This window comes from Pithys albifrons, chromosome 1 (genome assembly GCF_047495875.1).
Source record: "Pithys albifrons albifrons isolate INPA30051 chromosome 1, PitAlb_v1, whole genome shotgun sequence".
Lineage (NCBI taxonomy): Eukaryota > Metazoa > Chordata > Aves > Passeriformes > Thamnophilidae > Pithys > Pithys albifrons.
Window position 1 is genome coordinate 111,406,000 of NC_092458.1, and position 13,013 is coordinate 111,419,012.

At 34.9% G+C, this 13,013-nt stretch overlaps 1 protein-coding gene across 3 annotated transcripts in view; it reads left to right on the forward strand.

The window, feature by feature from the left end:
• CADM2 (cell adhesion molecule 2) overlaps positions 1-13,013 on the forward strand; it is a 601,907-nt gene that overhangs the window by 382,369 nt on the left and 206,525 nt on the right. For 2 of the 3 annotated variants that reach the window (XM_071563511.1, XM_071563530.1), the window contains exon 2: positions 10,389-10,415. The exons of the other annotated variant lie outside the window; for it this stretch is intronic. In XM_071563511.1, coding sequence (XP_071419612.1) covers positions 10,389-10,415 — 27 coding nt within the window. The remainder of the gene's footprint in view (positions 1-10,388; positions 10,416-13,013) is intronic. 3 annotated transcript variants of the gene reach the window in all.

Sequence of the window (13,013 nt, forward strand, 5' to 3'; positions counted from 1 at the left end):
GCAGTGTTAGAATGAAGGAGCACAGGTAGAGATTATCATAATGGTAGTAAGGAAGTAATTGTTAATAAGATATTAAGACTTTCCAGTTGTGTTATTGTGTTAGATATTAATTTACAGTTCTTGTAGAGTCAAAGCGGATCTCCTCATATGTCATATTTCTTATACTTTCTCAGTATTGAAATGCTGAAAGTACAGGTGACTGGAGTTTGAAATTTTAAGATTTGTTTATGTCTCATTCATATTTGGTTTTCTGAACTTTCTGCTCCTCATTTTTAATTTAACCTTCTCCCCTTCTTTTCAAGTAACCTTGGCTTTTCCCCCCCATCCTCTCTGGCTTAATCCTTTTAACCTCCCTGTTTGTTTTTGTTTTTTTTTGGTTGGTTGGTTGTTTTTTTAAATTTTTCCTTGTTGACTTTGGAGAACTTTTTTTCATCTCCAAATTTCAATTCATCTTAGTATATGAACTTGCAACCTCTCCTAGGCTCAGTTTTTAAAGTTCTTGTGTGATCTACAAGCCACAATGCTTCAGTCTGTTCATTTTCATGGCCCCAGCAGCAGAACTTGCAGAATGTTGTTTTCCTTGCTTCTGTTGTTTCTATCAGTCAATCAGAAGCTTTTGTTTGGTGATCCATGTACCATCATTAGAGTGTGTTTGCCAGGTGCATGTGCTGACTGCACTTTTACTGTGCCCACACTCCCTGGTAAAGATGTTCTATAAGAAGTCCTTATTTTGGTGACTCTGAGACAGAACAGAGCTGTTCATGACGAGAGTCTGGTCTGTTTTTGAGGGGTGGCCAACATGTACATCTAAAGACCGAGAGTGAAGGGCATATGGTGAAAGGTCCCAGTGCAGATCAAAGCTGTGACAAACTGCATCAACAGCTCATGGCAGCAGTCTGGGGATGGTCATGTTAGTCTGGCAAGGTGTGAGACACCCTGTTTGAAACTCATTCAGATGAAATACAAGCTGAAGAGAGTTTAAATATCACTGTGATTTTCTAATTATAATTGCTGACCACCTAAGCAGAGCTTTTCAGCCCATCAGCATGTTCCCTAGTGATAAAAAAACCCTTCTTTTTTCTTTTTAATTGCTGCAAAAAGCTTCCAAATTGAATATTCCTTCACAGACAGTGCTTCCAGCTTTATAAATTCCAAGACTTTTGGCCTATGATTGCATGTAATAAGCTGAGTGTGATATGTAGAGGCAGGACTACTGATAGCTGCTGTAAACACAGATAAATTCTTAAATGAATCTTGCCTACAAATGATTTCAATACACTGACAATATAATTCAAGGAGGAATAAACATGTTTAATACATAGGTAAAAGAAAAATGGGGCTCATGTCAATATTAAAACACTTGTAATAATTATAGCTATTTTAAACTTTCATTTTTAAGCTTTTTGAACAATGCTTTAAACTCTAAATTGCTTTCTTTTCTGCCTGAAAAACTCCTAATGGCTGTTTTATGAGTTTACAAATTCTGAATATCCAGGTCTATGGTTGTAACTTCTGGGTGTTCATTCCTCCAGTCTTACTCTAATGTAGAATTATTTGCTTGTGTTTCCTTATACAAGAAGATAGAGGGGATGTGTGTAAAATCTTAAATCTAGAATTGTGAATTGCTTCAGTTTGTGAATTTTCAGATGTAATTCTCATAACTGTGGGAAAGTTCTAGAGTAGCTGATTATTTCAGCTGTATTGGTTTGTATATTCAACACACGTATATATTTAAAATTATAGCAGAAGATTATAACTATATACAGGAAATTAAATGCACTTTTTAGTATGACTAGTTGATTGTTAAGTTAATGTGTATACTCAGGTAACATTTCAGATATTCAATGAAAGATGGTAAAGATTGATAGTAAGGATGAAATTTATCTGTGGACAGTGCATTCCTATAAAAATAATTCCTCATTTGTATGTCTCTCACAAGCTACAAAAAGAAGTCTTACTTAGTAAGTCTTGCCAAGGCAGCTTTTCACCTTAGCATCATTTGTGGCATCAAATTTAATATTGGCTGACAAAATGGAGTGGCACTGAGTCTTTTCTGTTTTCAGCACTGGAAGAAGATAGTACTGAGCCTTATTTTTTACATGACTATGAATAGAAGATAATAAATGGCAGACAAATATTGGAACTTTGAATATGGTACACAGTTAAGGTTTTGTTTTGTTTTTCTTTTCTTTCAGTTTACTCTTTTGTCAGAAAATGTAGAAAAACTGCAGTAAATCACATTAAAAATTGCAAAAGTTCTATTTTATTATTACCTAATATTACTTCACTAGTAGCAATATGAAAAAGTTGATTCACCTTAAGTTCCCCATTATCCAGACTGGGATAGATGCTATAAATAAATTATGTAGAATGCAATGTGTCTTCCTATCATGTTTCTGAGAATAAATGACTAAGTATGTGTTTGAAACTGAGTCGTTTGAGTGGGGTTAGTACTATTTTGGCATAAGCTTTGTTTTGGTATTTAGAGGTCTTAATAAAATACCATGGTTAGTTTGCCATTACATCTGAACTTTCCATTCTCCAACTGCGGACGTGCTTAGGTTTAGAACATTGGTACTGATGTCCATTCAAACCTATGAAAATCCAAGTGTTTGAGCACTGCACTGAATTTATTTTTTTTTTCATCAGTCTTGTCAGTTACCAAGTTTGTCTCTTAACATTTGGAAAAGTGTTACCTGATATTATTTGGGGGGTTAAAATAAAAATCTACAGTTGTAATTCTCTGTCCTTTCAAATATGTTGTTGTTTCCACATGTTTCAATTGCTGCTGCCCCAGTGGCCCTTAATATGTAGTTTAACCTTGTTATGAAAGCACTTCATGGGGATGATCTATTATGGTTGTGATGTAACACTTACATAGAGATACCAAGGGCTGTGATATTTAAAGAAAGGGGAAAAAATGGGAAAGTACGACGTGATTAAAAACCTGTTGCCTTTTCAAAACCTTTTTAGGGGTTGCAAAAGATGATTTAGTTGTAAGTAGAGGTAATGTGAGGAGAACCCTGGCTGTTTGTCTGTCTACTGAGCTCCTTGCTCTGGATTAGAATATTTTTTATTTCATGCAGATTGTCTAGGGGCTTATTTTCAAGTACAGGAACCCTTAAAGTTTTGTGGGTTTTCAGACCTGTGGACTGTGACTAGGAACTAATGTATATAAGAATAGCAGATTGAGGAAATTTCTATTTGTAATACTGTCAGATAGCATATACATTAGGAAAAAACAAACAAACAGACATGAGACATAAATGTCATGACTTGCACTTGGGTTGAGCCAAATGGACAAGGCATAGTTTGGGGTGTTTTCCATGTATTGATCTGCAGATGTGAAAATAAACACAAACTCACTGCTTGCAGCTGCTTATGCCCAATCACAGTTATATGATGACAGCCACTTTGTGAGTAAGTTGTTTGCTAAGTGTTTTCCAAGTGTGTGCATGCACGTTCTGTATGATGAACCATTTTGATAGCCTGTCTGAGATGATGAATGAAAATCAAAGCTTTTCAAATATTTGTTTCAAGTTTTAAAATATCTGGGAAAGAGATCTGAGAGCTAAAGTGAGTACTTTTATCTCTGCCTGACACAACCATGCTTGCAGCCTTGTAGAGTTCTTAATTCTGCTCCTCCAGAATTGTCTTTTTACATATTTCTTAAAGCATTCTGTTACCTTGATAAAATGAAATATAAACATTATATTGTTCATAAACTGTATTATTTTTTTGCAAGTGAAATTTCTGTGATGTCCTATGGAAACTCAGCTTATGATAAAATTGCTTGCTTGCAGCTTGCATTGCTTGTATAAGTTATGTGTCCAGCTCTATTATAACATGCATAAAGTTGGCATTTTGGGACAGGCAAATCATGTTATCTCAGTGCCTTTAAGCGGAGCCTTTAGGGCATGATTATACTCATCTTCTATTTTCACTATACAGTAATATACTGTGTTATGTGTTTCCAGCTGCTAATGTGAATCAGCTACAGCTGGAATCCTGAACTCAAGTGATGTTTAGATTATAAGATGCTTCTGCTGATCTCCAACATGCCAGCTATAATGAGTACTGAGAACAAAATTACTATATTTATAGTCTACTTTTTAGAAATAAAAATAGAGCTGCATGTTTTTCAATATTTTGTGATTAGTATCACATAATAAAAGTCACTGCATGTGATAATCTAGTTATATTTAAAACTGAGGAAGACAATAAAGTGGAAGTACAAAAACTTATATTAAGAAAGTGGAAGAACATGATTTTTTTAGGCACAGAAGAGAAAGAGTAGAACTTCAAATTTTCAAAGGATTACATTAAAGAAATGTGTGTTCTGTTGTTTCTACTCATGGAAGATATGGGAAGGGTTAAGTAATTGAGCAGTCTCATACTTGTGATGACTGGGTTATGTCAACAAAACAATTTACCATTGAGAGCACAACTGTGCCCTAAAAGAGATTACCTGGAGAGCTTCTGAAGTCCCTGTTACCAAATGTTTTAAAAATATATTAGGCAATCTGTTAGGAGGGGTCCAAAGATAACTCATGATGCTTCAAACACAGAGGATGCAGTAGCTGACCTCTTCATAACCCTTTCAAATTGACATTTTTGTCCCTTTTCTGGTTCAATCTTCAAGGCTGTATTTTACGTTCTAAGAGGAAAAATTATTACAGATGACTATATATGTGCATAACCCCTACTATATAGCATAGTTCAACGTGTTGTGTTTTCTACATTTAATGTTATAGTTGTGATAAGAAAAAAAAAATGGGGTTTGTCATTGCAAAATCACATTGTTTTATTGCATTTCACTTCATTTGTAGTTTTTCTCTTGAACCCTGAGGGGAAAAAATGTATTAAATTCTCAGAACCAAAAAAGTTCTTGGTTCTTTGAAGATCAATCAATGAATTAAGAGAAGTGAGTCTCTTTCTGAGATAAGTTATCTGATGTATTTTTAGAAAATTATGCTGTGGTTAGAATGATGCATGGTAGAAGATAGAGTAATAGAAGGTCACATGTTTGAATTCCAGATCATTACATGTGCGTGACTGCACAGATTTTTAATGGTTACATAAATAAACAGAGGAGGGCTTCTCTAGGCATATTTAGGTTCTGATTATATCTGCAAATGCAACTAATATTTTAGAAATCTCCATGAGAATAGTGTGCAGAACTTACGTAAAAAAAATATTTTAAATGATATGTATAAAAATGAATACAATGCAATGGTATAGTAGTAAAGGCAATCAGATGAGAGATTAGAAAACAAGAAGTAAACAAATTTAGCATGATAATGTATCTAGGTTTTTTAAACTGCATCCAAAGCTAGGAGAACTAAGACCTCATGTTTCTGAGTCATCTGGGTGCCACTCTTCTAAGCCTAGGCATCAATGTCTTCCTGAATGGAGGGGACTCAAATTCCCACCAAGAATTTCAAGTGGTGGTAATGGCTTCTTCCTCCTTCAGTGGGTTTTGGAAAATGTTGGTTTTGAAAAGGAGAGAGAGCAGCATGATGAATTACAGCACATACTGGTGTCTTTGTTTTGAACGGGTGTCTAGTGTGAGAGCCTAATAATTTGCATTATTTTATAGAAAAAATGATCCTGCTAAGCCTTCTGTCACACAAAGGAGCTTTTCCAGTCAGAGAATTAGAGCTGGCATTTAGGTGACCTAAATGATCAGTGCTAATCCATCAGTTTATCCAAAAGGAAAAAAACTGCAGTTGTTATCATCATCATCCTAAAATTAAAAAGAAAATTCTAAATTTAGGTAGTGTAAAAATTAACTACTTTTGTTCTGAAAAGTGAAAATCTGCATTATGTGCATTATCCGTTGGGTGTGTTGGGGAGCTGGATTGTGTGAGGTTTTGTGGGGAGTTATTTTTGAAGGGGTGAGAGGTATTTCTGTATCCTGCTTCTCTGAGAATTTTTCATATTCCATAATCACAAAAGTTTTTAAAAGTGGAGTAAAACCACAGATGAATAAATACATCCATCCTATACTATAGACTGTTGATGTCTTAATTTTTTTATTGAAGATAAGAGGACCTCCAGATTTGCTGGAACTGTATGTTGCTCTATGCAGGAGAAAATCAATGCAATCTGCTTTATGTAACTTTATGTGAAATGTGACTTTCATCTTGTTGCTTTTCTTGAATACAGTATTTAGTCTTTACAACATTTAGATATTATAATGTTTAGATTCTATAATGTTTTTTCTTCAGTCTGCATTCTTAGTGAATTTAATAGGTGAAATAAAAACAAGACTGACCTCAAACCTTTCACTTTTATTTTTCTTTCTCCTCTTTTTTTTTTGAAACAAAAGGTTATGTAGGCTGGATATCTGGGGAAAATACTTTTTCCCTTTTTTTTATTTTTATTGAGCTATTGAAGTAATTGGAAGGATACAGTTTTTTTTCCAAAGACAAAAGACAAAACCCCAAATTGAATAATAAATCACATATAAGAGAAAAATAAAATAAATGCTATATCAAATCTGTCTAAAAATGTCCACAAAATTGAACAGTGTAGAGACAGCTGAGTGTGGAGAAAAGATTGAACAACTTGTAGCCACCATTTGTCAAAGAATGTAATTTAACAATTCTTGGCATACAAAAAGCAAGAAGTCAGAAAGATATATCACAGAAAATAAAGCACAATATATTATTGATATTGGAAAGCAAGGGTATATTAGGGTTTTGAAATTTGAATCTCACTTTTTACTTTCAGGCAATGATTTTTAAAAACATTGTTTCAGCAGAACAGCTACAGCAGCATTGCTTTTCTGATTTAAAAAAAACTGCCCTAAAAACCTGAGTTCTGTGAAAATTAATTGCCACAACTGAGGACCTGGCACAGTTTTTCTCTCCTTTCTGGTTCTCTCATGGTGGACTCCCCTGAGAGCTCTGACCTTCACTTCTTGCTGGTCTCTGATCCCCTCACCCAATGGCCACTCCAACCTTTTTGTTTTACATCTGCTGTGGCCAGAAGAGCTTTCAGAAAACACAATAGAGTTTAATCTTGATAGAGAAAGTAGAAGAGATTTATTTCTCTGCCTTACCTAGAAATCTGGAAGCTTTGTCATGCCTTTCAACCTGACTTCTGAGAATATGGTCTTTCTTCCCACTTTGTCTTCTTTCTTCTCTGGTCTTTCATGTTTTTCTGTAGTATGCCTCCCTGTTCAGAAGCAATTTGCTAAGAAAGACAAGAGAGAGTAACTGAAGAAAAACATCCTTATAAATGTGTTCTTACAGAAATCCCTGAACATAGGGAAATGCCAGAAGTAATTCCCTTTCCTTTTTATCCATTTCCTGATTGGCTTATTAATTTAGCCAAATAAAGTATGTGCTAGCCATATATAGAAAATTCTAGCCTTTAAGATGTGTTGTACACAAAAATTATTACTGCCCAGTCCTAAACCATTTTACTGGTATATACAGAAATTTCAAATTAATGTCATACAGGTATATTGCTTTGAGGAGAGGGAGACTTACTGCATTGAGGTTTGTCAGCAAGCAAGGAAGTCTGGGTGGGAAAAAAGAGAATGTGTTATGTGAAATGCAAAGAAATCATCTGACTTGCTGAAGACTTAAAGCAAAAGTGGATCCTTTGACTGTGATGTTTGTTGAAACCCACAGGCCTTTTGTCACTGACTTCAGTGGCATAAAAGGCTGAGTTATCCTGTATCTAGTGCTCTAACCATAATTTCACCTCCCCTCTGCTAAATTTTAGTCTTGCTGATGCTCATTGGAAACATTTATCTGTGCTTGTCTTCTGTGACTTTTCATGTAATAATAGGTAGATAAAATTTTTCAAACATAATGGATATAGCTGAAAATTGTCTTTACACAGAGTGACAAGGAGAATAAAGAGGGAAGAGAGAAAAAAATTTCTGGCTTTGGAAAAAAAAATACCTACCTCAGTGATAATAGTGAAAGGGAATATTCCCTCAAGCTAGGTATCAAAAAGATGGGTCATTGATGGAAACAGCTCCAACTGATTGCCTTCAGTAGGCAGAATTATATTTTAAAAGACCATTTTCAGCTAATTTGACTGTTGTGCAGTTTGAACTTTACGAATTGACTTGTAATTGGACCATGCTGTCAATGCAAAAACTTACAAGTATTGAACATGACATTTTTAAGAAGGTTACTGTCATCTAGTCCTCTATTAGTGGATTTGCAGAGTTATAATTGGCCTAACAAGCCTGGTAACCTGCCCCACTTCCAATTAGAATGTACAGCCTCATTTATATCTTTTCTTTATTTACTGGTACATGATAGGTAATAATTCTCTGTCTAGTGCACATGCTTTAAAATAAAGCTGTCTAATCATGGAATGCATGGATTCTTTTAATATATATGTATATATGCACCCATACACATAGATTATATAATGTCCATATGCATATATGTGTATATGTATTTATTCTGAACAATCAATTCTGTATCTATCTATCTTTATATAGATATTTTATATATTTATATATATTGAGATTAATTAAATATAAAGTCTCCTATTGCTTTTAAATTTCCAGTGGGGAGGGGGAGATAGTGTTTTCTTCAAACCTTTGTTAGGTTTAGTGATTATTCTGACTAGAAGTGATAAAGCATTCATGTAGATGTAATTCATGGGACTGGAAAAGAAGGGGAACCATAAGAAAATGAACAGGTTGATGAACTCGGTGCATTCATTATCAACTTATATTTGCATGAAGGAGAAAGTGTTCACTTCTTATAAAATTAGAATGGCACCATTAATTTTGTTTACTGCACAAGCAATTTCTGGTGCATGCAAGATTTACAGCCAGTTTTGCAGGTGAATATGTCTTGTTAAACAGCCTTATGGAAAGAGCTCTGCGGAAACATCTGCACTCATTGAACCTCCCCAGAACAGAGCTCTTTCATGAAGTAATGCTGAGTGTAGATATCATGGGACTGCTTTTTTTTTGTTCTGTTTTCACTGCCAGGAGAATTATGGCAATCCAGCACAGTGCACCTAGAAGTAAAGGAGGGATCAGTGCAGGAAGAAAAAATATCTAGAGAACTGATTTTTTTTTTTTTGTTAAAAGTCTCAACTTTTCAACAGTTTCTTCATATATGGCAATTTGGCCTTAACTGTTGTGTCTCCTTACTTGTCTTAGTAAAGACTGATAGGGAAAACACCAGACAAAAAAAACCAAAACCAAACAAACAAACAAAAAAAACTAAAATAAATGAAACCAAGCAAAAAACCCCAAACATAACCAAAACAAACCAAACAAAACAACCAGTCAAACAAAGAAACCCCTGTAGGTATGAACAAAAGAAGCAGAGAGCATCATAGGGATCTTTATCCTTTTGTGTCTTTTGGTCACAAGTGTAGCTGCCTTGGAATTGTAAATGCAGTTCTGTCCTGCAAGAAGGGCCAGTAGAAATGGAATTATGTTTGGTTTGTTTTCTGAGGTACCTTTTTTCATGGAGATGCTGTTGAATGAAAGCCCTTTCAGAATGCACTTGATAGTTTAAAGAGTTGTGGATAGTATCTTTTTGTGTAATTTACAGCTAGCATAGTGATTTCTGACCTTGGAATATGATTATTGTTCATCAACATTAGCTATGGGCCCCAGAAGACAGAAAAGAGTTACTCTCTTTACATTGGTGGGAGGGCAGATCTTAGTGGGATATTTTAAGCTTCTGTCCTGGCTTTTCTTATCCTGTTGAACATATAGACCTAATAGCATGAAACTGTGTAGTTTCAGGATACTCTAGGAAGGCTATAGTGTCTTTCCCTATTTCTTTGAGTTACAACATTGATCACTGTTCACTAAAATACTGTCTGCTCCTTTTGCTTTGCATGCTCCATTAGGGTGAAAGAAGAATCTGAAGATATAGGCATCAGTGAAGAAAACAATGATCATGTAACATAGATAATAAATCATCGGAGTATCTGCAGTTTAACTAATGTTTGTTTGTGTCAGCTTCACAGAATAATGATGTTTCAAGGAATAGGGGCAAGGGAATGATGTAAGATTTAGGTATTTCAGAATGTACTTTTGGCAAGGCAAATTGTGCTGTAAGTTTTAGAATTCACAAATGTGTGTACATGTGTTCTCACCTACTTGTGTTTAATGGCCCATGATTTTTCTGCTCTCCTTGCCCTGCTTTTTGAGTATGTATTCTGATGTATTTTCTAAGTTTTTGACACAGTTTCTGGCAGAATCATAGATCTGAACTCTCTCATGGCACTGCAGTGTCTAATAAATAGGTCAAATAATCCTAGAAACCGTGTTTGTTAGCTTTGAATCGATAGTGATAAAGTTTCTCTGTATTCTTACCTGCTTGAACTTTTGTCTAATCAATCTTTGTTCTCTTCTTCTTGTGCAATCTTTTCCTTGCTTCCAGTGGCTGCTACAAAGAACAAAGGTAGAGGTGAGTTTCTGCCTGCGCTCTTCAATTTGTGTTGCATGGTTCTGCAGCCCACACATTTTCTCACAAGGCTGTGTCTGCTTCTCAAAACAAAGGAAAATATCTTAAGGGTTTATGGTATGATAGATTAGTTCTTTACAATTTTGTAATTGGACCTAAATGCAGACTATTTTCATTGTTTATCAATCAGCACTGCTCATGCTGTATTTTGTTAATTGTTTTAATTTAGGAAGTTTTTAGGAAAAAGATAAAACCAAGTGCATTGCAGTTAGATTTCTGACTTTCATTATAGTAATGTAGGGATATTGATGGCATTTTAATCGAAATGAAGATATTGAATGAAAAAATGCTCATAAATATGTAAATGTAATTTATATTTTTTATCTCTAGTCATAGTCATAAATATCTGAACAGAGAACAATGAACTCCTAAGTGTCTCCTAAGCATTCCTCGTCTTTTCACACTGGTATAAATGATCATCACTGTTTCTGATAGCATACCAATATACAGAAAGGCATGCTCTAAAACCTACAGAGATTCATGGCTTCAGAGCAGCAAGGTGATTGCCACAAATCAGTGTGACAAAGAAATAAACCTTTCAGAACTAATCATGTAAGGTCAGCAGCGCTGTAAACCATTTCCTGAATTTCAACGAAGCAGTGATGTAGCAAATGTAACCTCAGGGGTGTACTTTGACTTACATATACATATAAATCTATGCATACATGTGTATATATACACATATGTAAATATATTTATATGTATGAACATATATTTAATAGAAAATCATGAAAATATATATTTTAATATTTTTTCTATTATTTCTGGTAAGTAAAGTTGAGTTTTCTGACAAAAGAACATCAGGGTTTAAGGCAAATATCTATGCTTCTTTACATGTATTTTGAAAGTTAAGAACTCATTCTGGATGTTTGCGAAGTTCAGTTATATAAATTGCTTAGCTTGAAGATACAGAACAAGAATAATAAACCAAGAAAACAGCCAACTGATGGTGTTTATGTATTAGTATAATTAAATCAATAATTAAAAAACAGCTTAGCTTTTTTTTTTTTTAAAACCCTTGCATGGCTTTTTTGTCAGATCTTTTTCTCAGAAACTTTGCATGCATTGGATGTCATGAGTGAAGGGAGTGAATAAAGTCGAGTTCATGTATTTGCCTATGCATGCTTTGAAATTTGCTTTACTCATGTCTGTACTGTTACATATTCAGTTGTTTTACTGTAAAACAGTGGTCAAGACTTTAAACCTTCACAGTTAATAAAAAAAGCCAAAACACATCCACAGCAGCAAATTTTCAGCCCAAATAAGCATAATCTCATCAGTATTCAGTCATTACTTAGTGTCCCCATATATTGCCATTCAAACAGAAACTGCCCTGGAGGAACTGAAATTATAGAATGAGTCAGAATTAGACATGGGCCCTACTCATCTGTGAACATGAACACACCCTTATTTCAGAAGTGCACATGCATATTGAATACACAGCTGAAACTATATATAGTAAACTAGGCTTGACACTGAGATATGCGTTGTCTTTGGAGTTCTCTTGCTCAGTTGCACAGTACCTTCAAGAAGTCTTCAGCTTTCCCTTTGGTGCTGAACAGCCCTGAGATAAAGGTACCCAATACCACCCACAAGTCATTCAGTCCTGCAATAGTTCTATCTCTTATCAAAAGCATAGGACCTATTTTATTATCTCCTGTGGTGGAAGACATAAAATAGATGATGTCTTACAGCTTTTCTCATTGCTCTGTCTAAGCTGTAAAGATAGTTCTGTTCATCCTTTTAAAGTATAACACTGAACTGGCAAACAGTTGTCTAATATGGCATTGAAAACATCAATTTGCGACTGAGAGAATTCTCAGAAGGAGTTTTGCTTTTGGTACTTACATATGAAATCCAGCACACTTTTATGTCTATGCTCTTATTTATGGGTCTTTCTCTGTCCTTTCTGAAAGTCTGGAATTTGTGCTCCCATTTTCAGCAAGGTGCAGTTGGGGCTCATGCCAGCCCTGAGATCTGAGGTTTCCAGAGCTCATTCATAGGTGATATTCTCTGGGACCACTTGTCTTTTTTTTGTGTATTTTTACCATGGGAAAATCCCTCTCTTCATGGAATTGTCTGTAAGGAGAACACTGGAGCCTTTGCTCTCAAACATTGCATTCAATACTATTCATTTCAAGTATTTTCTCAGACTTTGTTGAAAACTGCTTGTATTAAGTGCTGTAAAGCAGCTGTTCAACTCACTACTTTAACGTTACTTTTTGGCACTTAGAATCAATTTAGGTTGAAAGGTCATCTGGTCTGCAGGTCATATAGACCTAATACTGAGTAAGTAAAACCCACTCAAATCTGGTTTCTCACAGCCTTCCAGTCAAAATGAAGTATCTCAAGGATTTCACAGCTCCAAGATAGATTCACACTAGATTGTTTTATTTTACCTTGATTTTCATTCTTAGACTTTCTGTTACCCAGAACAAACTGCACAAGATATTTTTTGGTGGTCTCCAGAAAGGGTAAATAATTGGATTTTACATGGAAGGGCTGATCTTGCTTTGGACTACCTGGGACAGATGCTGCCAC